The 27,222-nt window shown below is 43.5% G+C and overlaps 4 protein-coding genes across 5 annotated transcripts; 2 read left to right on the forward strand and 2 right to left on the reverse strand.

Moving 5' to 3' along the window:
* The first annotated feature begins 3,214 nt into the window (after window positions 1–3,214).
* LOC142899409 (gap junction alpha-5 protein-like) lies at window positions 3,215–10,133 on the forward strand. Its single transcript, XM_076042953.1, has 7 exons — window positions 3,215–3,589; window positions 7,005–7,147; window positions 7,632–7,796; window positions 7,902–8,213; window positions 8,375–8,440; window positions 8,510–8,658; window positions 8,939–10,133. Exons 2-7 carry the CDS (start codon window positions 7,079–7,081, stop codon window positions 9,438–9,440), a joined length of 1,263 nt encoding a protein of 420 aa, XP_075899068.1. The 5' UTR covers window positions 3,215–3,589; window positions 7,005–7,078; the 3' UTR covers window positions 9,441–10,133.
* Window positions 10,134–11,749: 1,616 nt separating this feature from the next.
* LOC142899411 (cytochrome c) lies at window positions 11,750–15,530 on the reverse strand. The gene is made up of 3 exons (XM_076042954.1): window positions 15,446–15,530; window positions 13,305–13,479; window positions 11,750–12,970 (listed from the first exon to the last, which is right to left on the reverse strand). Exons 2-3 carry the CDS (start codon window positions 13,471–13,473, stop codon window positions 12,825–12,827), a joined length of 315 nt encoding a protein of 104 aa, XP_075899069.1. The 5' UTR covers window positions 13,474–13,479; window positions 15,446–15,530; the 3' UTR covers window positions 11,750–12,824.
* Window positions 15,531–16,338: 808 nt separating this feature from the next.
* rbm45 (RNA binding motif protein 45) lies at window positions 16,339–21,015 on the forward strand. 2 transcript variants are annotated; one of them, XM_076042952.1, is made up of 12 exons: window positions 16,339–16,475; window positions 17,236–17,612; window positions 17,869–17,991; window positions 18,079–18,205; window positions 18,303–18,428; window positions 18,548–18,718; window positions 19,029–19,158; window positions 19,317–19,410; window positions 19,495–19,652; window positions 19,870–19,945; window positions 20,048–20,179; window positions 20,646–21,015. In XM_076042952.1, exons 2-11 carry the CDS (start codon window positions 17,337–17,339, stop codon window positions 20,162–20,164), a joined length of 1,398 nt encoding a protein of 465 aa, XP_075899067.1. In that variant the 5' UTR covers window positions 16,339–16,475; window positions 17,236–17,336; the 3' UTR covers window positions 20,165–20,179; window positions 20,646–21,015. The 2 variants fall into 2 exon arrangements, with proteins under 2 accessions (XP_075899067.1, XP_075899066.1); XM_076042951.1 differs by lacking the exon at window positions 16,339–16,475 and having other exon boundaries at window positions 17,090–17,612.
* A 459-nt stretch (window positions 21,016–21,474) lies between these two features.
* On the reverse strand, window positions 21,475–26,319 carry zc3h15 (zinc finger CCCH-type containing 15). The gene is made up of 10 exons (XM_076042981.1): window positions 26,072–26,319; window positions 24,920–25,130; window positions 24,649–24,801; window positions 24,251–24,342; window positions 23,909–24,094; window positions 23,727–23,807; window positions 23,536–23,601; window positions 23,244–23,372; window positions 22,612–22,747; window positions 21,475–22,519 (listed from the first exon to the last, which is right to left on the reverse strand). Exons 1-10 carry the CDS (start codon window positions 26,144–26,146, stop codon window positions 22,314–22,316), a joined length of 1,335 nt encoding a protein of 444 aa, XP_075899096.1. The 5' UTR covers window positions 26,147–26,319; the 3' UTR covers window positions 21,475–22,313.
* Between the last annotated feature and the right edge of the window lie 903 nt (window positions 26,320–27,222).

Below are 27,222 nucleotides of genomic sequence, written 5' to 3' on the forward strand. Positions count from 1 at the left end.
TAAGATTTATTTCCAAGAAGCACTGTTACGACAAAGAAATAATCTACCAAACACAAATGTCCTCACTTTTTGTGTTATGTTTAATTTTGCTCCACTGTTCACACACACACACACACACACACACACACACACACACACACACACACGCAGTTCTGTAAACCCACTCTTTGTGACATCACAAAGGGCCCTGCCCAGAGACTGCCTTTAGGCCACGTGTCTTGTGCCCTCCTCAAACCATGTGGGATGTGCAACAAAGCATCAGTTGTAGCGGGAGGCTGCAAACAGGTTCCGCAGTGTTAATAGGTGGAATAATTAATGATCAAAGGCTGCTCCACCAGCGCACCAATGTGATCTGTGCCTCACATTAGTGTGTGGCTGTGTGTGTGTGTGTGTGTGTGTGTGTTCTTTTAAGGAAAGGTATGCTATCCCTCCCCCCTCCCCAGCGACCCCCCCGAGGGCTCTGTGCAATATGATAACAAAGGTGTCGTACATGCGGATATGCCGGAATTGCAGACACACAATCGAGAGGTGTGATTGCACGAGAGAGGGGAGATGAAGACGATGGCGACGCCAGCGGAGCACAAAAACAGGATTTCTTAAATTGATTTTAAATTTTTTTGACTTTTTAATGACAATGAACAAGCCTGCAGAATGCACACACAGCAAAGGGACGGAAACACGACGGCAAGTATGAATGGTTGAGGTGCACAAACTAAGTCCTCATAAACCTCATAAACGGCCGATGGTAATTCACTAATATGTGACCAAAGATGCGAGAGTTAGTCACCCACAGCCACTTTACCGGAATGTTTTATTTTTGCTTTTCCCCTGTTGCTAATTTTTTGGAAATATCAGAAGGGGATTCAACTCACACAGGTTAGATTGTGTCCAAGCTGCGACTGCGCTATTGTGAAATTCTTGCAAAGTATATGAAAAAATAAATGAAGAGAAAACACAACGGATGGACCGTTTTTCTTTTTTCCAAATCAACTGGATGATCTGCTGCAGGCTGTGAACAGGGAGGGCCGCCGCCCTTTTGGCGAGAGGTGATGCACTGAGCTGAGTTTAGCCGAAGCCTTGCTAAAGCCACTCAGCAGTGGAAGTAGCAGCAGTGTTGCTGTTGTCAGTCTGACCTCCAAGGTAACGCAAACCTACTGTAAGTGAGCGCCTCGCAGTCCATGAATAGAACTGACTGGGTGCATGATAAATAAGACACACTTTCTGACAAACTGTTGTCAAGAAGAGATGGGAGTGGTGTCGGATCAAAGGCTGTGGAGTCCGTCGCCTCAGGGTGATGGCTGGTTTCACACAGAGTTGCACTGAAGCCCCCTTTGATCAACACAAATCCCTGTGTCTCCACGTTGGATGGCGGAGACTCTATAGAGGATAAATGACGGTTTGAATGTTTCTCTGTTTTGATTTACAAATAAAAAAAAAAAAAAGGTCATGAGTTGCAAGAAACGAGCAACTTTTTAATGACTGTTTTTGATCGTTGCTGCTTAGCCATAATCGGGGCGTCACATTGTTGCATTTTGAAGGGAGCAGCAGATGGCAGTCACGCTCGACTCCGCCGCCTTTGAAGCTGAGCCCAATGGGATCTTCAAACCACCTTCGGCGCTGATAGAGTGCCACGGTTTTAGCATCCAAAGTTTTGGAGAAGCAACACAGCAGCAGGCGCTCCCACGATCTGGTGAGGAGATAAGTCGCTTCCGGTTGCACGTTGTGCCCGTGAGGCTGGATTGTGGTGTCACATGGCAAAACCGCTAGTTTTAGGAGGATCGGAAAGAACCATGTTCTCTGCCACAAGACCGCTGGACGCCTGTGGGGAACTGGCCTCGCATTTTACACTCCGTCACAAGTTCTCTGGAGAAAAGTCCTAGCTTTTTGCAAACATAAAAGTTGCTCCTGGAAGGTGCTTGGATCTCGACAGAGATTTACAATATATCACACAAACACCGCAACCGCAAATCCTTTTTGGATTGGTTCCCCATTAGATGGACATGTAAATGCCAGGAGGTCGAGTGGATGTGTCCCACTGTTATGTGAGACATGCTATCTGGCGTGTCGAGCAAATATCACATCATTCCGACAAAGTGACTTAGCTGAAAAGTTGGAACTTGCTAAAAGGAGCAGAAATGAATCAGCAAGAAAATAAAGAGGGAAACTGATTTTACCTCCCACTGACGGAGGAGAAGCTTAAAAAGAAAGACACGATTGTGATTGTTTTATGTCTTTGAGAAATCAGAAGGAAAGAAAGGAGACTTAGGAAGAGTTTTAAGACGAGGGCGGCGGCGGCGGTGAGGAGGGGGTTGAATGAAAATGTGGGTCTGTGGTGAAATCTTAGCGATAAAAACGTTTTATAATGGTTCACTTAGCACCAGCAAAACCACTCGCAGCTACCGTGGCTATTTACCACAATGATGATGGATAAAAAAAAAGTATTTTACCAAGTCTGATTATGATCACTCTAGTTAGAGGGGAGAAAATCATGTGTTGGACATCAACGATTTTCCATCTAAAAAATTAAGATTAGCACAGAGAAGTCATTTTGCATCTTGGAATATGCTCGCACACAGTCGCCCAGTTGTGACACAGTGTACGTCAACTGGGTGTGCACATATTGAACACTTGTGAAATCGGTCCCATAATAAACTTATGATGTTCAACACCTAAACTCTTAGTGGTTTTCAAGATAATTGCTTTTAAAATGGGGTCAAAGATTTTGGGACACCCTGTATAATATGGAACGATGAGATTATTGCGCCTTGGCATCTGGAAAGCTCTCAGCTGCAGTAGTATCGGTTGGGCTCAATGTGAAGAGGTTGGCCGGGTCAGACAGAGTGGATGTCGAGGAATTGAAAGTCTTTTGTAGTTTGTTAAAGTTGCACTTTGTCACAGCAGCAGCGGCACCGCCACCTTCAGACAGTCCAGACAGGAGCCGAGGAGAGACGTATGGGGAAGAATGGAGCCGGCCTCGGACCCGCAGCTATTGTGTCCCGATACAATATCTGACTTCCTTTAGATGCCAGACGCCACAAACACACGCATGCACATACAGGAGAGTTTGAATAGCAGGAGGCGGCGGCGGCGAGGCCCACTTCCTCTGAGGAGGACCGGAGTGATCGAGTCAGGGAGGGAGGGAATGGGACAGAGGGGGAGGGAGGGCAAGAGAGAGAGAGAGAGAGAGAGAGGAGTGAGTCGGGTACAAACTTTTGGTCTCAGCGAATCTCATCAGTTCAGACCTCTGGACTCAAACTGTTTCCATCCGGCTGCCACCTCAGCGCTCGCTCGCTCACTCACGGCCCTGTTGGTCTCCACTTGCTGCTCCACAGAGCCGAAACTCCTTCTGCTGATCAAGAGCCGAAGCCCAACACGAACCTCGAGCCAAGAAACGACTGAAAGAAAGACTGGTGGACGTCCCCGTCAGCCGCTGCAGTGAGCAGAGAACCGAGAGAGAGCGGAGGCAGAAGTGCCTGGCTCAGAGGCACATCGGCAGCCTCCCCGCAGGAGGAAGGAAGAAAGGGAAGCTCCGCTGGACCAGCGAGACCTTCTGAAGCCGAGGAGCATCTCCCGTTTCTGAATCTGCACAGTGAGTGTCTCCGTTCACCGGCGGATTCTTTGAAAACCTCCCGGTGAATCGATTCACCGGGTTTGAAGCTTCTGATGTGGATCTGCACACTGTTTGAAACTGGTTCAGCACCAACAATAAAACCGTGTCCGTCTTCAAGCATCAAATTAAAACACTGACAGCTGCCATTTTAAAATGTCAAACTCGGAAAAATATTTTTCTGACTGACGCAGAAAAAAAAAAAAAAAAAAACTTTTGAAAACGGACCAGAAATACAACGTTTTCAGCTCTGGACCATCAGAATATGAATCATATCTGATGGTTGAGCAAAGCTGCCTTGACAATTTCAAGTAGGAATAGATAAAAGATAGACATAATAATAATAACAATAATAATAATAATAATAATAATAATAATAATAATAAATAATAATAATTTGATTCTGAAATTATATGGAAGTAAAATGTTACAAACAAAAATGCTGTTTATATAAACATAAATGCTGCAAATGTTAACGAATGAATACTCCAATTCACTTTGCAGGATTGCAACTTGCAAACCCGGTTTCCCAATTTGGGATCAATAAAGTACATCTATCTATCTATCTATCTATCTATCTATCTATCTATCATTATTTTAAAGTCCATTTCACGCCGGTAGAAGTCTGCTAACGCTGAATCACTCACACTTTAATCTGAATAAAGACAAATGCAATCAGCCAATGATGCTGAAAGCTGAAGATGACTGCAGCTTGTTGACCTCAAACAGCCACAGGAGAAAACAAAGAAGAGACTCAAGCACGGCTGCTGCAGCAGTGTCCGCTTTTATCATTTCTTATCAAAATCTCTTAGTTTTGCTCAGGATCTTTGTCTCAAATACACTCTGTGCAACCTGAAAGTCAACGAGCATCAAAAAATCCCAAATTATAAAAGCTGTTAAACTTTTAAGAAATCATAGTCCCTCAATGGTTTTGAAATTGCAAAAAAAAAAAAAAAAAAAAAAAGTCTGGTGAATCCTCTCAAGTTTGCAGCTTTTTGACTATTTGTCTATTTATTTGTGTGCGGCAATGAATGTATCAGGTCTTTATGTTCTCTCTCTACGGCTAAACGTATTTTGTGCGCTATCACGCCTTAAGTTTTAGGCCCCATAGGCAGCTGTTAAATTTGTCAAAGCAAATGACGCCTCGTGAATGTGAACATTCACGACCTGCAGGGCTGTGACAATTAGATTTTCATGAGATCTAACAAGTTTCATTTTTGCCTTTCCAATCCCAGCTGTGGACACATATTTTTTATCGCCTTCAGCTGTGTTGATGTTATCTGAAGTTCTGGAATGTTATCTGTTACTTTTTTTTTTCCTCCGCTAGTTTTCTTTCTTTGTTTTTAAATCCACTTTAACTGGTGTAACCTTGTGACTATGCTTCGTTCAAAGGCCAGTGCAATTGTCATTAATAAACTGCAGAATAGAGCAAATTCTGAGAATCAATCAATCAATCAACTTTCATTGAAAAAGCGCAAAATCACATCTAATTGCATCTCAAAGCATTTTGCACAATCACAGAGAAAATCGGAGAATAAGAATGAGTGCTTTCAGTTCCTCTCCCTGATTTTTGTAACACTTGTGAAATTAACACAAGACTGAGATAAGGATTATTTCCCAATTACAAAGAACCCATCCGTCCGTCCATCCATCCCTTTTCTATATCCTGCTTTGCCCTGCACTCAGTGTTGTGGGGGTCTGCTGAACCCTCCTTAGATATTTGATTGCCTGAAAGGATTTCATAGTCAAGAAATAAACACACTAGTTTGGGGTTAAAAGAAATTAAAACATTGCTTCATGGATCATAGAAGTGAAGATATTCACTGTGTTATTAGACCAAAATATCCCCAGGGTGCGTTTTTTCAAATGCAGCAGTCTAAAGAAAAGTGTATGCATGTTTGTGTGTGTGTGTGTGTGTGTGTGTGTGTGTGTGTGTGTGTGTGTGTGTGTGTGCGTGTGTGTGTGCGTGTGTGTGTGGCTCCATCAAGGCAGGATGGAGAACAATACTGAATGCCAGATAAGTGGCTGACACACACTGGCACACAAACACACACCACACATTTATGTTGACAGAGGTCAAGAAAAAGTCTATACAAGGAAGTAATATTGTTATTAATGATGATGGGAGCACTTATGAATGCCGCCACAAACACACACACACACACACACACACACACACACACACCCATTTGTTAAGGCTTATGGGTTTTCCCAAAAACAGGAAGGGAGGGGCTTGTGGGGGGCATTTAACAAATAATTTCTACTTAAACTCTTAAAATGTCTCAAGATATATTTTCTGCGCAGCAGCAATATTTTCTATTCAAGACATTATGAACAATTGATCTTCTGACACAGAGAAAACCAGAATATGCTGCCTGAAGGCCAAATAAAGCAGTTGGAATTGTGAAACTTCTGGGTCAAACAAACTCTTTGGAAAAAAAAAAAAGTTCCACAAATAGTATTGAAAGGATTCTGGGGGGCATATGGAGAGCAGTGCATGCCATTTAAACAGGGAAGAATGCAACCACTGAGGGTACAAAACTTTTTTTTAACTAAATCTCATAAATAAAGCAAAAATCATTAAATGGATCGTTTACCACCTATCAAATGAATTGTCACAAGTTGTAATGATGCCATCTAAGAAATGAATGAGAAAAACCACTGGTGGTAATAATACACAGTGCGTGCATAAACATACCAACCCAGTGAGAGTGTTTACAGTGGGCCACTAGTTTCCCTTCCCCACAGAAAGATAGACTGGAGTGTGGGAACCAAGACTGGAGCTAATATAAGACACAGGCGCAGACATTTATATTAATGGGGTCGGGAGCCAGAGAGGAGGAGGCGGGGTCGCAGAGGTTGTGATAAAATATGACAACACACACATACAGTCACAGTCACAACGCCTGTTTGTCTCCCTGTGGTTGTGAGGACTACACTGACTTTCGCCGAACCCTAAATTAAACTACAGTCCACACCTTCAAGCCATCACAGTTAATGATAACATAGTAAAAGTGAATGATAGAATAAGAAAAGAGGGGATCAGCCAAGATGTCCTGACTTTTAAGATATATATACAAGAACACAGACACATGCCAATCAACATGGGAAATAAAAATAAATTTAGCCCCGAGCCCTCTGTTTTTAGCCCTCTATTAAAATTACAGCTTTGTTTGACCTTTCACACTTTTGCGGAAATAAAAACAAGTCAGTCTCAGAGGGCGAAGCAAAAACACCACTGGGAGAGATGTCAATTGCCCAGGAGAGGCGTCTGTTCCTTTGGTGACATCACGGGGGTGTTTTAAAGTACTCTATTGTTGAACATACTAAACAGAGAAGGTGGCTAATTCTTTTTTTCTCTGGGGTGAATTGTGTGTGTTTCTGTTTTGCTCCTCAGGTTGTTCTTTTGCCTCCACACTTGACACTTCAGCTCGGTACCAGAACAGTCGGCAGCGGGTGTTTTGACCGACCATGGCCGACTGGAGCCTTCTGGGAAACTTCCTGGAGGAGGTGCAGGAGCACTCTACCTCTGTTGGCAAGGTATGAATCAGACGCACACACACAATGCACGTCTGCCAGCGTGGCATCCGTCTGACTTCCTCCGCGCAGGCTGGACGGAGGGCAACAAGGAACAAACATCAACCTTGCACATTCCACATTTATGTATATTTCCCAAATCATCCTGTTTATTCTATTTTGTGCACATCACTCCTGCCAACTGCAGAAGACACAACAATCTACCTACAAAAGGCTTCCTGATTACTATCAATGTGATTTGCAACTGAAAATCATTCATTCAAAAACAATGGTAAGAATACACAGAGAGTGAGAAGGACAGGAGCACAGTTTATAAATCAAAGCAATAATCGGAATTGTAGCTGCTTAAATTGGAACAATCCGGAAGAATCCCACCCCAGGCTGTCAAATACTAATCTTTTTTGTTGGTATTATTCTAATCCTGTCGGTACTTTTATTATGTCCCTGGAGGCTCCACTTAAAGTGCACGCTGCCCTTCCTCCTGCAGGTGTGGCTCACCATCTTGTTTATCTTCCGCATCCTGGTACTTGGGACGGCCGCCGAGTCGTCCTGGGGGGACGAGCAGGAGGATTTCAACTGTGACACTGAGCAGCCCGGCTGCGAGAACGTTTGCTACGACCGGGCCTTCCCCATCGCCCATATACGATACTGGGTGAGCGCCGCCATTCACCGCCGTGTGGCCTGACACTGTGCAATCCCTTCAGTCCCTCGGTGCAGTTCACCGACACCCGCTGACGAAATTCCTTCCCTCCTCCAGGTGCTGCAGATCGTCTTTGTGTCCACTCCCAGCCTCATCTACATGGGCCACGCCATGCACAACGTTCGGCTGCAGGAGAAGAGGAGGAACAGGGAGGAGGAAGAGGGGGAGGAGGGGGAGGGAGGAGAGGAGGACCCGGGAGGAGGAGGAGGAGGTGGCGAAGGAGGTGGCCCGGGGGAGAAGCAGGGGAGGGGCGACAGGAAGAACGTGGAGAGGGAGAGTGGAGAGGGTCTGCTGTCTGGGAGGATCCGTCTGAGGGGTCCGCTGCTGCAGACCTACATCCTCAGCATCCTGATACGCAGCATCATGGAGGTGAGCGCACCTTCGTTGCTCCACAGATTCTAAAACTCTTTTTTTTTTTTTTTTCAAAGATAATTGATATATTGCAAGTTTTTATGACTTATTTATTTTTTGCTTTCCCCCTGAGTTCATGTTCAACACTGTCTGACTGTGACTGTCTCCTCGATCCACAGGTGGTGTTCCTCAGCCTCCAGTACTTCCTCTACGGAGTCTTCCTCAATCCCCTCTACATCTGCAAGGTAAGTCAAAACTAAGAGGAAAAAAAGCCTTGTTTTGAAAGCAGTGACGAAACATGGAGTCCCCCCCAGGCCTGGCCGTGCCCGCACCCCGTCAACTGTTACGTGTCCAGGCCGACGGAGAAGAACGTCTTCATCGTGTTCATGCTGGCCGTGTCGGGGGTGTCGCTGTTCCTCAGCGTGCTGGAGCTGCATCACCTGGCCTGGAGGCACTGCTGTAGGTAGGAACGGCGCCCTTCTGTTATCATCGTCTTTAGAGTGGGGGAATCAGGTATCAACATGTGCTCTAAATACATGGCAGAGTTGAACCGAGGTTCTGGTCCATGTATGTTAGTAGCTGCATTTCCACTGCCTTTTTACGCAAAATAAAAGCAATATTTCTAAAATTTCGTCAAATTCCAATTGCGATTTGCAAGTTCTCAAGTTCTGGGATCTTTCATAATATAATGGTAGTTTAACATTTTCCTCAGCAACTCAACTGGGTCCTTCTGTCTCTACTAGGCACCTCTTTGCGAAGAAGAAAGCTGCTAAACCTGCTCCGGTCCAGGCCTCGCTAGCCCGCCAGCTCTCTCTGTCCCCTCCGCCCGCCTCCACGCCACCGCCGGACTTCAACCAGTGCATCATGGGCTCCTCACACTTCCTGCCACTCCCTTTCCCCAACCACCGCCTGGCCAGCCAGCAGAACTCGGACAACATGGCCACCGAGAAGCACAAGATCGCCGCCGCCGTGGAGGAGGCCACGCTGCTGCAGATGAGCTGCTACTCGCACCGGTGGCAGGAGGCCACCGGCAACCAGCTCCAGGAGGAGGGCTTCCTGAGGGGCCAGGACTCGGGCTGCTACACCCCCGCCAGCAGGGAGACCAGCATGCTCCAGATCCAAAACGGAGTGGGCGACAAGCTGCTGCTGTGCACGGACGGGGGGCTCGGGCAGAAGGACAAGCGCAGGCTGAGCAGGAGCAGCCGAGCCAGCAGCCGAACCAGAGCGGACGACCTGTCTGTCTGAAGAGGTCCAAAACAGGTTGGCTGGCGGCTGCTGAACAAGCTCAGGATAGAAGATGAAATTTCCTGGTTTAAAGTCCTGACTGGTTTTCTTTGGCAAGTGTCTTAATTGGAACAACTGTTTTTCCAGGTGTGATGCATCCTTGTACAGCAAAACACTCACAAGGCTCCATCAGCAGAGCACAAGATACAATCTGTAGGTATTTATTATATAAAATAACTGCAAATAGCTTATTTGTTGATGTTGTTGGGTATATGTTCTTTATAAGCATTTATACTTAAGACATAGAGCAGGTCCAGTTGTAACAAAGCGGCCACATTGTGTTGTGATGAATCAAAGGATCTGCTCTGGGTTTTGTGACTTTGACCCCAACTTTACAGCTGGTATAAGAAAGATGGGAGACAGAGAGACGAGGCCTGTTGAAGGATTGTGGTGCTTCAATCTGAAGGTCTGAATGTGAACAAAAAAGGCAACACAGGCATTTTTTTTTTTTTTTTTCTTTTAGTTTCTGGGCAAAGCTGTGTTTAAATGTTTTCACCTGCGCTGTACACTGTGGTTTTTGTGACACTCTCGTCAGTTTGGATACTTGATGCTGAGTCATTATCGCACTATGATTCAAATCTGCACTGAATAACAATAGACTTAAATATACTGTTTAGTCTGAGGAGTTGTTTTGTTTGGTAGATTTTATTGTTGCATTACGGCTTCCGACATTTTAAATATTGTTATGTGCTTGTGTTGAAAGATGGAGGGTGTTTCCCCATGTTTTACTTTTTTTTTTATTATTGGTGTTTCTGACGCTGCATATGTTTTGAAAATCTTTGTAAATAAAACTTTGCAAATCCTACCAGGGACTATGTTCTGTTAACTCAAACAGATGGAGGAAAGGTGGATTCTATCAAGATATTTGTTAGAATAAATCAATAAAAAAAAAATTGAAATGCTAACAGACGTTTGATATGAATATGTGGATTTAAAACATCAACATTGTCCATTAACTGCCCAATTCCCATAGCCAATGTGACAGGGCACTGGAACGGAAAGTTTGGATACTTTAGGAATGTTTGGGAACCTCAGCACGGGAGGGTTTTCAGTTTTCCTTCCCTTATGTGGCTGTATGACACATAGTGGATCATGCATTAAATTTAGAACAAAAATACATACACGAGCAAACGTGTTCATAACAGTGTATATGGTCAACCATTTAGGGGTCTTTAAATTTGATAAATGACGGCATTTACAGTAGCAACAAAAATGTGCTAACGTCTATCAACACTTAAAGTAAAACTAAATATTTAAATCGAGTCAAAATCTGCCTGAAATACACAAATTATATATTACAATGGCGAAACACGAAAAATACATGTTTGACACTAAAGAAAATAAATAATGGGATTATTATTTTTATTTTATCTTATTTATTTATTTATAAATAAATAAAATATTTATTTATAAATGGGGGGTACTGGCGAACGTCCTAGTTTAACGAGACTTTATTTTGATGGACGAAACTGCCCTCTAGTGGCCACAGGTTTCGCTGTGGAACCAACCAAGAGCCCTTATTATATAGATCCCTTGAACAATAAGGGATCGTCAGCGGTGCTTAAGGCAGGCTGCAGCAATGATCAGGGTGGAGTTGGAACAGTTGTACCAAAAACTTTGATGTCGCGTAACTCGAAACCTGGTTTCAGGGAAACGCGACATACAGTATCTATACCCCCAAAAATGTTAAGTTGACGGTGTATTTCATTGTGTCCGAACCACTGTGACCACTAGGCGGCAGTCGCTATACACGACCGTCCCAGCGGGAAGTTTTAAATTAATTGTCAGAGCCATAAACAGAAATGACATGTGGACAGGTGCATGATCGTCAAGCGCTTTTAAATTATTATTTTTTTAATCTTCCTCAGACGTGATACTTGTATAGTTTAACGGGTTTACAGCTGAATAGCAAACACATAAAGACAGTCGGTCGACCTGATGGGAGACAAACACCATCCAGAACAAATCCAGACCCATCAGCCAGTGTCTGTGTTGAGCTCTGTCAGGTTGTGTGTCTACTTGCATTTCTGCTCACGTATCGACCAACACTTGAAGGACTACTTTTGGTTGTGAGGACACTTAAGGCTGCTCCACACAAACCTTTTGGTATAATAATTTATAAACGGTGGCTGGGTCGGTGTTGCTTCACATTACCGAGATGCTATCACTACTGCTTCCTCTTTCTGAACATTGGCCTACTTTGTCGTTATTGGGTGTGCAGTATGTGCTCAAGGAACGAGATGCAAACAAAGACAGACTTGTCACAGCAGTTTTTCAGATGTTTTCTTTTAATTGAACCTTCATTCTTTATGTCCACACCTTTACGACATAGCTAGCACAACTCCCATCATTTCCACACAGCAGTTTTACAATGAAACAAGCGCCAGAAAAAACGTGCCACGTGTGCAGTCCTTCCAAATTACAGTAAAATAAGTTAAAACTCTCTTTCAGGCCTGTGAAACCAGGTAAATAAAATCTCTGCTCTCTCCAGGCAGCACCATAAATGTTTCCGTCTCCTCTAATGTTTGTTGTGGAGACCAATAGGCCGTTAACGTGGTAGTAATAAATATACTTGAACCGCACAATTCATAGCTGTAAAGAGGCAGAACAGTGTCGTACTCAGCACGTTGTTTACAAAAGACGCTAGTACAGAGTCTGAGGGCCACTGGGGGGTAAAACCCCCAGACAAGGAGGAGCTGCTTCAGTAACAAGGTTCTTTTTGGCCATTTCAGAGGACAAACTATTCGAGTGAAGCACACAGATTCATTCATTCATTCACGACAAGTCCAAGTTTAGTTTCTCTCCACTAAACTCTAACGACACACAAAGAGAGCAGATGGTCACTCTTCATGTCATCAGAAACTGCAGCTGTCATGAACGCTGGGAGGAGACAGTGCGCCAAAGTACCGTCAGAAGAACCTGGATGTCCAACTTCACGCTCTCTATTTCCGTACCGTGTGATTTTCTTTAGTTATTTTTAAAAAAGCTGATGGTCAACAGCTTTCCAGCAGAATGTACCGCACAAATGAGTGATAGGTCAGAGAACTTCAGCACAACAATTTGAAAGAATAAATTAGAGGTTCTCATTAGTTTCAAATAACTGGATGAACAATAATTAAAAATCAAAACGGTGGTTTTACGTTTAGTCACTTGAACAATATCGCACACTAAAATGAACACCGTGAACCCGTTGGCTCGCAATGTGCTTTTACAACTCTAGAACAAAACGGGTTAACATTATGTACAAATGACTAAACATAAAACAATATATTTAGCATGTGCATTCCTAAACGTAAAGTAAAATAAAACAAAAAAAGATTACATATTCTGATCGAGTAATGTAGCTCATGATGTCGCTGATTTGAGGTATGCAATGAGGTCCTGGCGCTCTCCCTTCTTCTTGATGCCAGCAAAGATCATCTTAGTTCCAGGAATGTACTTCTTGGGATTCTCCAGGTATTCCATCAGGGTGCCGTCACCCCACACAATACCTGAAAAAACAAAACAAAACAGTGAGTAATGAGTGATCAGTAAAATAGAACCCCAAGCTGGAAAAAAACGGTTAAAGCCTTTGTATACTGTATATTACAGGCCAGGCCATGGATGTGTGATTAAAATCTGGCATATTTTAGAGGGTTAAATGCCAAATAAGACTTAAGTTCAAAGATTATTCTCAAGTATTTTTTCCTGAATAATATCCATTAGAAGATACAGATACAGAAGACACCAATGCATTCATCTTCAACAAATAAAATGGGTATAAGCTAGGAATAACAATGTCCGCATCCATTGCATGTTATTTAGTTAAAGCACTGGCAAACCGACCTTTACTCTTGTTGGCATCGGTGTATGAGTAGCCCTCTGCCTGGCCGGTCTTGCGTCCAAACAGACCCCACAGGTTGGGCCCGACTTTGTGTTTGCCCCCCTGCTCGACTGTGTGGCACTGGGCACACTTCTGGACGAAAGCCTTCTTCCCTTTGTTGATGTCTCCCATGGTTAACTATGGAAAAAGGTCAAAGAGGGGAGTCAGATTAGACAGTATAATGAAGGCGAGAAACTACATGGCGTAAAAGATCACATATTATTCCAGTTATCAGATTTGCTTTTTTTTTTTCCTTCTCAGACTCCAGTTTAGCAGTAGAGTTTAAAAAAAAAAGGTGGCCATGGAGGGATGTAAGAAAATGGAACCAACACTTATCTAGGTGTGTTTTACTCAGCATGGGCACAAATTATTGACTTTTGTGACATCACTGAACTTCAGAAAAACACTTTAGACAGGCTACAGACAGCTTTGTGTTTATTTTCCTTAGTAAGAAGAAAACAAGACAACACAAAAGTCAAGTCAACATAATAGGGGACCTTAAAATACTATCATCTGGGAGTTTACGTTCAAAAATAGAGCCCACCCCTTCTCTATTTATGGCTCCCAGTCACGGGCTTCCGGAGGCCGACACCAGCTGGTGAAGGTCGTTTAAGGTGACCGGCGACTGCTTTCTTAACACGCTCGGCCACGACACTGGAGTATGTGAGCTGGCAACACGGTGATGTCACTTCTAGGAAATTCAAGCACAGTTGTGCTCGGGAAGCCGCCCCGTTGCACTCTGTATCACACGGTAGCATAGCCGTTCGCTCCTGTTACGTTACACCGGTATAGACGTCATTACGGCTTCTGCTCGGGTTGCTCGTTCACAAGAAAAGCCGCCCGACCTGTTCGGTAAATAAGGATAGTTTAAACAATGTCCCGCGGACGTGGAGCGCCAATACGCTTAAACGCGTGGCCATTGATGAGCTTAGCCCGTTAGCTGTTGGTGCTCATTAATACCGCGCTATGGTGTTACGGCAAAATGTGATCCCCTCTTCAGGAATCCTCTTGAACGCCGTTTCACAAACCGCTTAGGCGGCCAATTCCGCTTAGGTAGCGACGTGATATTTTTCCACACAGGTTGATTGCTGCAATTTGGTTCTACTTGTATGTATATATAAACTTCGAAACGACGGTTTATTTGCAATCACGCATCAAATCGAAGCAAATGTAAAATATTAAAGAGGCACGAGCGGTTAGCTTGTTCCCATAGATATGGTTGTGTACCGAGTAAGATAAAACTCAGTCAATGACAGTCAATTCTGACAACCATAGTCACAGTCGAGGTACAACAACTATTCAAGTCGTGACATACAAATGCGATAAGCTGAGTTCTTATCGTACAGAGTTTAGATAACGGGCCAATGCACCTGCCTTCCTCCTCAATTGTCGGGTACCTTTATTAAGAAACACACATTCTAATCGAAATAGTCAAATCCACCTAAAAAAAACCTTTGATGTTTTTACCTTTTAACCTTTTAATGTGCACAGGACGGCTAAGTTAATAATCTATATGTAAAAGCTTAGACCGCCTCCAACATGGCGGGTCACCCTCTGATTCACATCCTCGCCTGTAGCATCAAGGACACCGGGCATAGAAACCGAAAACCGTTTCCGTTCGCAAAGAAGCCCCGCAGTCGTAAAAGAACCGACTCTTGCACATGACAACAACAAAAACATTCAACAAATCCAAGGAAGGAGGTTTAAAGGGGACCTCTCTGTGTGCTAGCAGTGCTAGCTGGGTATAACCAGCAGCCTCTTTTCAGGTCTTCAAGGATGCTTCAATGTCGGCGTTTGTCTTGGCCGCAGAGTTAGGCCGGACTCGTAGAAACCTGGCTAAAGGCCTGTCCCGTTTGAAAACCCTTACAAGTAATAATAAATAAATACAATTGTGTCACGGTGCACATCAATTGCCGCAGTGCCCCCGAATAACGGTCACGGCTGGCGATGGAGACGCAACGGTTTGGCGTAAGGGAACAGCCGGCCCGTTCACAGAATCCTCCGCCGCGGTTCGCTCAGCAAGGAAACACCGTTAGCAGCCTCCCATCTTTCTATTGTGCCCGTCAGTGAAACATTCATCTTATGTGTCTTGTCGAACGCCTACCTTTTGCTCTCAGTGGGCAGCGGTGAAGTTACTCTGGCGTAGCAGGTGCCTGCAGCTTCTGGCGGCGGACGTGCGCTTTCTGGCGGTCGCAAAGAAGGTCACTTCATTTAAGAGGCAACCCATTTAGACGTCATCATCCAATCACGTGCCGGCAGATTTCCTCGTGGTTTGTAACGAGCGTGCGCGTTCCGATCCAGCCGGCCTGCCCTTCTGCATTCTTCTGTCTCCCCTTTTCAGTGTTATGTACATCCAATTTAACAGTTCAGAAGCCTATATATATATTTTATTTATATTTATATTTAATTTCGCTCATCATTTAGAAGAGCAAAGAAGATACATTCACATAGTGTGATGTTAGAGCCAAAAATGTACCTGCTGGATTAACAGGATTTGACAATATGACAAATATATTGTTTGGGATAAGTCTGTCATTCCCGCAGAATCTAGTGTGACAAGTACTTGTAATGATCAGCTTTGTTTTAAATCACAACGCCATCATTGCAAACCTGGCCGATATAGTGCAACAGTCACTTCAGTCAAGGTAATTCTGTTTAAAATGTTGCCCTGTAAATACAATTTTGAACAAATGGAGAGATTTAATTAGAAAACAAAATATTTGGTTTTAAACCCCACTTAAGTTTACATTTAGCTGCTGAGTAAGTTATTTTACTGCAGTGTCCTTAGACCAAGGGGGACAAGGACACGGTTTCAATGAGACAAGTCAGTTAAAGTGCACTGATAAAATAGAATACAGACTGACAAACACTGTTGTCTGATAATAGAGAGTGAACTAGAAATAATGTTTTAAACTATATTTGTTGTATCTACATTGTGTTTGTAAAAACAAAAAAGTCAGGTTTGTTTGTGTATTATTGTGTATCCCACAATATCTTGTCCTCAAGAGGGTCACACACGCCCCCAAGTGACAGACACACGCAACATGTGGTGGGAGAGTTGCGGAGACCCGCATATCAACATGCCAAAGAAAGAGTACCATAAGTGACGTCACAAGCAGCTGACGACTGGGCATGTGAGTTATGTGACGTCAGATTTTTTTTATTTTTTTATGGAAGCAGACAGGGGTCAAACTTCACGGATAACCTTGATCATAGACGTGTAACCAAGGTGATCAGGTGCACTTCAGGTAATTTCAACACCTAAATGATCTAAATGAATTTGGGTATTGGTGAGGAAAAAGGTATGTATTTTATAGCAGGAAAATACTTTTTAAACTAAATTGTTTAAAAATCTATTCAGCAGGAATATTAGGTGATTACATACACAGGCTACAATGTTACCAAAGAATGGCAATAATTCCTCGTTAATTACAGGTTGATTACTATATAGATAGATAGATAGAGACTTTATTGATCCCTTTGGGATGACTCCCTCAGGGAAATTAACATTCTTCACTCATAAAGAGTATAAAAGCATTTTGCCAAATACACAAAGACGTATAATTAAAATGATTACATATAATGTATGTACTGCCTATTAATTTGAGTTACGAAAGATTCCTGCGGATTATTTTGTAACGTCTATTCATCGAAGGGAAGTACACCTCCCCTGCACTAGATGGCAGTAAAATTGCACTGTCAAATCGGTTGATAGCTTCAAATACGTGGTAATGTACATACTTGGTGTAATAAATCGTCTATTCGAAATGTCAATCACAACTAGAAAAATAATTTTTGAGAATGAATAAATATTAACATGGTAATGTGTGACTTACACACGCTTGAAGTGTAGTTGTTTTTTTGTTTGTTTGTTTTTAACGACCTCTTTCAAAGTCCCACGATGAAGCACAAATTCCCGAGCCGGTCCTGAAGCCAACGCGCAGACGGTTGCTGCTAGCAGCCAGCCGGATTCTGCTAAACAACGCTTAGCAATAATGGAGGAATACCAAACCAAACAGACCACAGAAAACGTCGACGACCCTCCCAACAGCCGACTCTTCGTTGTCACCAGTCGGTCCATAACCGAAGATGAGGTCCGGGAAAGTTTCGCCGTCTTCGGTGACATCCAGGGGGTTTGGGTTGTCAAAGATAGACAGACGAAAGAGTCGAAGGGAATTTGTTACGTTAAGTTCGCCAAGTCCTCGCAGGCCTGTATGGCTATGGAGGAAATGCACGGGAAGGTTCTCGTGGAGGGAACGAAGCCCATCAAGGTAAGATGTTGCTGAGCAGGTGGGCTAATCAAGTCCAATGTGGTCGCTTCCGATTGGGTTTTTGTAATCGACGAATCATCGTACGCGTATTTTACATTCGTTTGTCCGTCGGTATTGACACCAAAGCATCGACATTCATTCATTCATCCATTCATACATAGTTATTGTTTTCATTGTGTATTTTTCGATACACTAGTCTGATATCAAATTCTATATATATTTTTTTTTTTGTGAAAATCTTTGTCTGGCCTTTCAGGTGTTTATTGCCCAGTCACGGTCCTCAACAAGACACAGAGATGTTGAGGATGAGGAGTTGACCAGGATTTTTGTTATGATTCCCAAAACCTTCTCAGAGGAGGATCTCAAAGACACTTTCAAAGTAACCATCAATAATGACACATCAGATTTGCTAGAAGGACCAGACTGTGAGAAAACAAATGCATGTGTCCTGTGTGTCTCTTTGTAGGAGTATGGAGATATTGAGTATTGTGTGATCATCAAAAATAAGTCGACGGGGGAGAGTAAAGGTTTGGGTTATGTGAGATACTACAAACCATCCCAAGCTGCACAAGCCATAGAGAACTGTGACAAAGGTACGGCTGTGACAAATTCTTGCTTTGATTGGTTGGAAGAGACAACCCAGCCCTTTAATGGTGACTACGGTGGTGGTGATGATGATTTTGTCGCTAGCTTACAGAGCCATTCTGGCAGAACCTCGCATAAAGGCCTCTTCAACAGAAGACTACTCGGGATCAGCGTCCAGAAGCGATTACATGGGTGGTGGTGATACTGTGACCCCGTATCCTCCCCCTTTAAGTAAGCAGCCCTCTGAAGATTTTTCTAATAAAAATACCCAAAATTCTATATATTTATATATTTTTTTTTACATGCGAAGCATAGACACATACTGACAAATTCCTATTTTGCCTTTTCAGTTGACCCCAGTAACTACCAGGCGGTGGACTACCGCACGGGAGACTTCACAAGGTGCCTGATGATATCAACACGAGCTGCCCTCACCCAGGAGCAGATCTTTGCCCTGTTTGACATCATTCCCGGCATGGAGTACTGTGAGCTCCAGAGGGACGCTTATGGGATGAGCAAAGGTCAGTAATTAAACACAGATGTCCATATTAGATAACTCTACATAATCCAGCTGTTCATAAAATGTGAATATCTTGGTTTTTCCCCTTTCTTACTCTAAAACATACTATGAAACTCAAAATATTTTTATTATTATTTTTTTTTAATCAATATAATCTTCCTTCTCTTTGCACTATTCTGTTGCTGTAATTATGCAAATTTCCCCAATGTGGGATTAATGAAGGTGTTCTATTCTATTCTACATTAAGTCTATATTGCAAAAATGTTTAATAAAGCTTAGTCTCCACTGTGTGTTTCTGCTCCTGCTCATAGGTCACGCTCTGATCCGCTACAATAATCTCGGATCAGCCGTTTACGCCAAGGAAAAGCTGAATGGTTTTGAGTATCCGCCGGGGAACAGACTAGCGGTGACCTTTTACGATGACGGAGAGGACCGCAGCAGGTACCAAACACACACAAAACCACAGTCTTTATATTGGGTTGGCTTCAGGTCAAAGTCAGTGAAGATGCTGAACCAAACTTGATTCATCTGGACACTTTGAAGTTAAAGTTCACGTAAAAGATGGTTCACTTACTGAATTATTGTCATTTGTGTTGCAGCTCTGTGGGTCGGATGGCCATGCAGTTTGTTGCCACTCAGATGATGTCTACAGTGTGGAACAGTCCGTCCAGCAGCCAAGTGCTCAAGCCTTCGGTGAGGAACTTTGCCGACGCGCCACATCGTTTGTCTCTTGTCTGCAAGTTGCTGTGACGCCTTGTGCTCGCCGTTTTGCCCCAGGCCTTCTCGGCTGCGCCGCCGGCGCCTCGGATTCAGACAGACGTCACCCTGCCGTCCCAGAAGAAGCTGGCGCCGCCTGACAGCAAGTCGAGGGAGCGCTTGTTTATCGTGTTCAACCCCGCGCCGCTGCCCCAGGATGTGCTGGAGGACGTTTTCTGGTAGCCAGACTTTTACCGAGTGTAGTTTTGTTAGTTTGCGTGTTTGCACGGATGTCATGAAATAAACAGCGATTTTGGGACGGCAGAGGAAACGGTTCAGCAGTCACTAAATCACTGAGTAGAGCTACAGATAATTCCATCAGTGAATCAGTGCTGTTAAATCAGAGGGCATCCGATGTGCTGGAGTGTAACCTTTTCTTTCTCTGCGTGTCTCCAGTCGCTTTGGTTCCCTCTTGGAGATCCATCTCATTCCTGGGAGGAAAGTTGGATATGTCAAGTATGCTGACAAACAGGTGGCGCTGCCTTTTGTTCGAGCATGAGCAATAAATATATATATACATGTATTTCACTCTAAACTGACATCTTCCTTCCTCTCTGTGTCTCTCTGGCTCCAGTGTGCAGACGAGGCCATGGCGCTGCTCCACGGCCGGACGGTGAACGGAGTGAAGATGAAGGTGATGCTGGCTGATCCTCCAAGAGAGGAATCTCATAAACGACTCCGCACCTACTAGTGCTACAAATGACAGGTAAGTGCTGAGAAGGCAGCTGAGAAACAGTAATCATTCATTTCTGAGTGAATTTATTTCTTGGCAAAAGGTGTGAAGGACCATTTTGCACTGACTGCAGTCGAACATTTAGTGGCTTTCTTCAACAGTGTTGTGTATATTGCAGCTCCTGCTGTCTCAGGTAGGTGCTCTCTAACTCTTTCGGGAGTTGCTGGTGGTCAGCAAATTATTTGTCGTTGCCGACTGATGTACATAATCAGGTATTGCACATTACAGACAATCAAGTGTCATTTGTGCACATTTATGTCGACTGAACGTCAGAGGTCTTCGGCTGTCTTGACATGTCAATTTAAGGGTTTAAAATGAACATTTTTCACAGCGTAATTTTAATCCAGGCAACGTCCGATTTCTCCCCAAAACTTTTGAAGTTTCTGAAGACAGCGATTCCACTTCCTGTAAGTAACGCTGCAGCTTCTTGTCCTCCTAGGCAGCTGTTGTCATGATAACATGAGACCTGACCTGACCTGACCGACCCACCAACCAACCAACTCACCAATCCACCGACATCAAGACCTCCTCCTGACCCCCGACACGACCTTTACAACCCGACCGTAGCCGTGGCCAGTGACCTTGCTGTGACGCGGTAAACCAAGTTGACTGTCGAAAAAAAAAAAAAAATCTTTAGCTTGTAGTTTCTGTAGACGCACGCTGCTGAACCGCCACTATTAGACTACAGGTGAAACCATCAAACATGTTCACACCCTTAAACAGTGTTGGTGTGAGGCTACGGTTTGTCAAGTTACACTCTTTTAAGTTCAGATTTTTTTCTTCATGAATAAACTGAAGTCTAATTTTGAGCTCAGATTAATGTGAACTTTTCTGTACCACTAAAAAAATAAAGTAAAAAAAAATACACAATTCTTCTTGTCTTTTGTTGAGTAGCGTCAATGAGCTTGATGGAAACGGCCAAAACACTGAAAATATTGTGGATTCTGGAATTTACAAAGCCTATGAATTGCATTCTTTCAGATCTTTATTGTTCATCTTTGCGGCCTCAAAATGCTTTGTGTAAAAGAATCATGAACGACTGTTTTACTTTCATGTTTAAAAGGGGACCTTACCATGAGGCTGAAAGGTGGAGTAAGAGAGGAAAACTAACAGAAGACCCAGCAGTGTCATTTGTTAAATCACAAGCAATTAAAAATGTAATATATATATATATTTTCATCTCTGGAGTTCACAGCCGAGAAATGCCAAAAATATTAACGTAAGGTGTGTTGAACAAAGTAGGATTCAAATCTAACACGACCCACAAAGGAGATGCACAGTAATCTTTTATTTTTGTCAGGAGGCAAATCATGAGAACATTATATACAATACTGGGTGGACCGTTTGATCAGTTGGTGCTTCCATCATAGCGCCAATGTTGGAAATGAGGCTGATATGTTAAAATCCTGTCTGGACTTTTCCTTTGGAGTTGCGTCGAGTCGCCGCAATACAATAATTGAGAGGTGGGGTTTGGACTGAGCAGCCAAAGTTATTGAGGAAACGGAGAAAAACCGTCCATGTGGTGAAAAGATCCGGGATCAAAGTTTGATTCTGGTGTTACTCTGAACAGATTCACCTCCTAACAGCAGCATCCTTCCTGTTTGTCCTCCACCTGCTGCTGATGCAAAGCATCCCTCGATTCGCTCTCCTCTTTTCGAAGTCACATCATTCTGAAGCCCTTACAATGTTCCCATACATAAATGTGTTCTGAGTGAGAAATTATATTTTTAATATAATTTATTTTGACTTAAATCAGCGAGCGCGTAATGCAGCAGTCGCACAACGGCCGTATTTATATTTCAATAAAAATTTCAGACATTCAGGTGGATTTGGCTCATCTTCATCGACCCTGCCGTAAACATCTGGACACCAAATGGACAAAAGAAGCCGAGGATGCGGTGCGATGTCAGAGGGGAGATACAGAAACTGAAAGAGGGTATGGGGGGTGGGGGGCAGGAAGTGATGTCAATGATATAATCAGGCTTTCTGAGTGGAGTCTCTGAAATTGAAATCATTCGAGTGTGTCGTCTCTCTGTTGCTCCATGCATCCGTCTGTTCAACCCTGCGTCGCCCCAGTCCCTCCTCCACCATCTTCGCCCCCCCCCGCTCACTCCTCCAGCGCCAGTGTGTTGAGCTCCTCGTCCAGCTCCTCCAGGTCTTCGCCCGTGAATAGGTTCTCATCCACCGGTACCTCCTCCCCTTCCTCCTCCTCCTCGTCCTCCTCCTCCTCACCACCTCCGTCCTCCCCGCCTCCTTCTGCTCCCGAGAGACCGTTAGCTTCAGCGCCGCCGCAAGCTCCGTTCAGCTGCTCCTCTGAAAACGACAAACCAAATCCCTTGTTTTTGCCGCGTGTTCGTGCGCGGCCTTTAATGGGAACGCGTGCGGAATCTGCGGGTCGTTCTTACCGCCGTCTTCTTCTGTTGGCTTGGTCTTGTTCCGCGAGCTGAAGCGGTCCATTGACGCCACGGTGATCCCTGTGTTGTCGACCTCTTGTGGTACGAAACGAGATAAGTCTATGTCCTGGATCTCTGTGATGTCGATCTGAGGAGAACGAAACGATTTAACAGTTTGTTCAGAATTCAAACAACATTGCATTTGAAGAAAGCGATGAGGGAAAAATGCTGAAAGTGAACAACTCATCCAGCAGCTGCTTAACTTCACCTACAGCAGAGCTCTTAAGCTGCCGTGTTCTCTCGGTAAATGTTCACACCTGCCTTTAGTGTCTTGTTCTAATGAAGTTATGAGCACTTAGACAGGATATTAAACATGTAAGAGACGGTCGTTTGGTTTAATAGAAGCAGAGCAGCAGGCAAACACATCCATTTGTGATTCTACAGTGCAGACACTGATGTGAGTTGAAACTGTACGCATTAAAACCAAAACGACACTTTGCTGTGTTGTTTTGACAACTTCAATTGATGAGTAGTAATTTTCATATATCCTAATCAAACCTGCATTCGACTAAAAACCAGTCGCAGACAGTTATTGTGAGGAGAATGCAATTCTTAATCACTGGTAATGTGAAAAGCCCTCTTACCTCCAACTCATCCTCTTCCTCCTCTTCCTCCTCGTCGTCGTCACCCTTGGCGTATCGAGTGTCATCGGCCTCGTCGTCGTCGTCATCGACCAATTCTGGACGGAACTCAAACACCTCGCGACCGCTCACCTGCGCTCGCACACACAGGATTTCATTAAAGCCAGGGTTACGGCTCCATTATCTACCGGCGTGACGTGATTATGGCACTGCTTTCAGTGAACCGAGATCTGCTGAACACTCGTAAAACAAACGCTGAAATCTATCGAGAGACACACCTGCAAAACAAACTTACCGTTAATGCTTTTCCAGCCTTAAAGTCGGCCTTCTTCTTCTCCATCTCCTCTTTGGCTTTGTCCACCTGGTCAAGAAGTAAAATCAGCATTCAAAACCTCTTCTGACTTTTACTCGAACAACCATGGCCTAGAAATCAGCGATACTGCCGAGACAAACAAGTGGCCATTGAAAGAATAAAGGCCGTCCCACCTTCTCCTGCCTTTTCCTCTTCTTCCATGCCAAGAAGGTCTCTAGAGTGATCCGTGTGACGTCAGCTCCAAGAGCTGCACGCTGCAGGAGCAGATGCAAACGTTGAGTGACACAAAACCTATGCAAATATTCCCAGCACTTGTTTGGCCAAAATCTCTCACAGAGCCACAGTGTCTCCGTACCTCGTTTTCTATCAGTTCCTCGAGCGAGATCTTCTCGTCCTTCTCCTCCTCCTTCTTCTTGTCTTTTTTCAGCACAAAGCCAGGGGGCAGCGCGTGTCGGTACATGCAGCTGTCCGCTCCGCCAGGACAGACCCAGAACCAGCCGTACTTATTATTCTCAATGGCGTCCAGGAAATGCTTGCACACCTGCAGAATGACACAGCAGCAAACACCAGGAGGGGATATGAGGCAAGATGATTCCCAAGTAATACACATGTCCACCCAAAAAATCTGAATGTGCATCATCCTTATTCAATTTGATTATTTCTTTTTGCTCACTATTCATCAACAGGGAATACGTACAATATGCGTCTTGGTCTTCTTCGTCTCTGCCTCTCCGTGCTTCTTGTTGACCACCTCCTCCAACTTCTTCTCATCCCAGTTATCCATAGTGTCTAAAAAACAACAACACACAAGTTGATTTTATTTCAGACAGTGTGGATACTGCACATGTAGCAAACATTTACATTACACATACACATTACAAGTGTTCAAAACTGCAACGCTGACTTGTGTAGGCTGAACAACTAAAGCCATCTAACCATCTATTCATTTCCGCCCTTAAAGTCTGTTGCTGATTTATTGGACCGTAATAAAAAGCTGACAGCCCACTAATTACTTTATTACAGCCATTCACGGAGGATCAGTATTACCTCCTGTGTATAAAAAATATTTTAACAGCATATATCCGCTTTGCTGACCTTTCTCCAGCTCTTCGTCTCGCTCATCCACGTAGACGCTCCTCTTCTCACATTTCCTCTCCATTGACAAGTCATGGCTGAATTTGCATTTGTCCCCTTTGGTGCACTGGCCCTGCTTGAAGAAGGCACACAGCACCGACTTTGGGTCGACACCTGCGGACAAAAGAATGATTAAGAATGTTTATTTGATTTATGTGCTTAAACCCAATGGGCAATGAGAGAAAAAGAATGAGAACTGATTTATTTCATTTAGGGTTTTCATTCGGGTTACCTTTGCTGACTTTTTGGGCGGCGACTACAGGTTTGAACAACTCATTCAGTTCGTCCAACTCCTTTTTCTTGTCATTCTTCTTGCCGCCCTTGTCTCCGTCTTGGGCAGCTTGGCGGGCAGTTTGTTGTCCATGCTTTACTTGGTGGGTGACATTCTTGATGAATTTCTGTTGTTTGGCCCCTTTCTTGTTCTTCAATCCAAATGTCTTGTCCTGAACACACACAGAGGAGAGCCAGCGTCAAGAAACGTCTTTGGTAATCACATGCAACACGTCAGACATAATAACAAGAACCGATTTGGTTTCTTTTAGGTCTAGTGACAGACAAGCAAAATTCACACAAACCCTTTATGGTGATAATATTTAAGTTGTATCAACGTTTATCGACAGATATGCACAATTCAAAGTAAATGTATGTATAAAATAGTGTAAATAAACACCATTTTTGTTACTATTCAAAGCAACAGGGACAGAATCGGTATCAACCTATAATTGTTGTAACAATTATTGTTAGTATTGTTATTCAGAGATAACAGTGTATTCGCCCTTTTGTAGCACAACAGCAAAAGGCAGCCATCACTATGTTTGACTGCCAGTTATCTTTGAGTCAGCTGACCTTTACGCCTTCATATTGTCTGACAGACGTGAAGTTTGCGATTTTTCTCATGAAAACCCTAAACGAAGAGAAGCAAATCCGGTCCCCCTGCCATTATTTTAAATGTTGGACATGAAGTAGGCCACGATAAGATAACACTGATGAAGCTTGGCTAGGTGACCTTACCTTTGGCAGTGATCTGCTCAGACCTACGCCAAAAATGTGTATTACAAGCTTATTGAGAACGCTCGACAGGGCAACTCGGTTAACAGCCGCCGGCGTGACAAACCTACGAAACGTACAGCGGCTAGCCTTCACATGCATGTGTTTGACTGAAGAAGCTAACAGGTTACCAGCTTCCCGGTTCGCTGTATGTTGAAAATATATAACATGGGCTCACTCTAAAACTCAAATAAGTTAACATTAACGAATAATTAACAAATCTAGTATGGTGACAACGACAAAGAGCTGATAAACTACACAGTGTTACTTTCACCTGCCCGCACTTAACCTAGCCGATCTGTGCTACACGTCGACGTGCTAACGAGAGCCGTATTACCTCAATTATCTTTTCCTTTTTCTTCTCTTGGGTTTTCTTACTTCCCGTGGGCGGCGCGGGCTTCTTTGGAGGCATAGTACTTCTGTTGTGGGAGGAAAAAGCCGAGTTTTATTGGTCTTTATGCGGTGTTTCTGCGGGTGAAGTCAACTCCACATTACCCAGCTTTTGCTAGCACAGGGCTGCAACGGCGGTATCAGGCCACATGCGACTTGTTGATGCTCGATGACGTCATCGCGTACATTCACGCAGGGCTCGCTGGGTGCTGGAGTTCGTCAGCAAAGTCACACCAGCCACTGTAGTCGAATCAGCCAGGACGAAATATTTCAAAATGAGAAAGTTTGAAAGACAAAAATTATTTCAAAGTAAATGCAAATAAAGGCACAGATGCAAGCACACGCATTTCTTTACTTGTTTAGATCTCTGAATAGACAAAAGTGTTGATCAGCTTATTTTTGTCTACATCATTTGTTAAGTAGTGTGCAGACAGTGTGGTGCTTTAAGTAAAACAACAACAACAACAACAACAACAACAACAACAACGGAGAAATATATGCATTTCCTGTTTATATATTCCTCTGCAACATTTATTTTGAAAAAAAAAACAAAAAACGATTCAGTCAATGTGTAATGTGTAAAGTGTAATTTAAAAAGTTGGTATTTCAGTTACCTCGAGTGTTTTCCCATTGAACGTCGGCAACGAAAAAGCACGTCACCAATAATAATAATTAAAAAAAAACAAAAAAAAAAAACACTCAAAAATATATCGATGTCTAATAGTTTGGAACTACAAAGGCAAAGGGACACTTTAATGTTCTGGTTACACTTTAAACCACTAGAGGGCAGTGTTGGAGTACAACACAATCGGAATTGAGTAGTTGCGCCGAGAGAAGTGCTGACCAATAAGGTAGTCAAAATTGACCAAACTGTAACAATTATCCAATCAGATTTTTTTATTTTTTTTTTTTATTTTTTAAAAAAGCCATGCATTAATATTTTATTCAATACAATTATTTTTTTAAAACTTACTGGTACTCAAGAACAAATCATATACCCGATTGTTAGGGCTACTGTGAAATCAATACTGCACCATCATTAAATCATTTTTATTTTTTATTTTTTGATTTTTGAGAAGCACGACGGAGTAGCGCTTG

Source organism: Nelusetta ayraudi, unplaced genomic scaffold (genome assembly GCF_046127955.1).
Source record: "Nelusetta ayraudi isolate G7.1 ecotype Tasmania unplaced genomic scaffold, CSIRO-AGI_Nayr_v1 ptg000072l, whole genome shotgun sequence".
Lineage (NCBI taxonomy): Eukaryota > Metazoa > Chordata > Actinopteri > Tetraodontiformes > Monacanthidae > Nelusetta > Nelusetta ayraudi.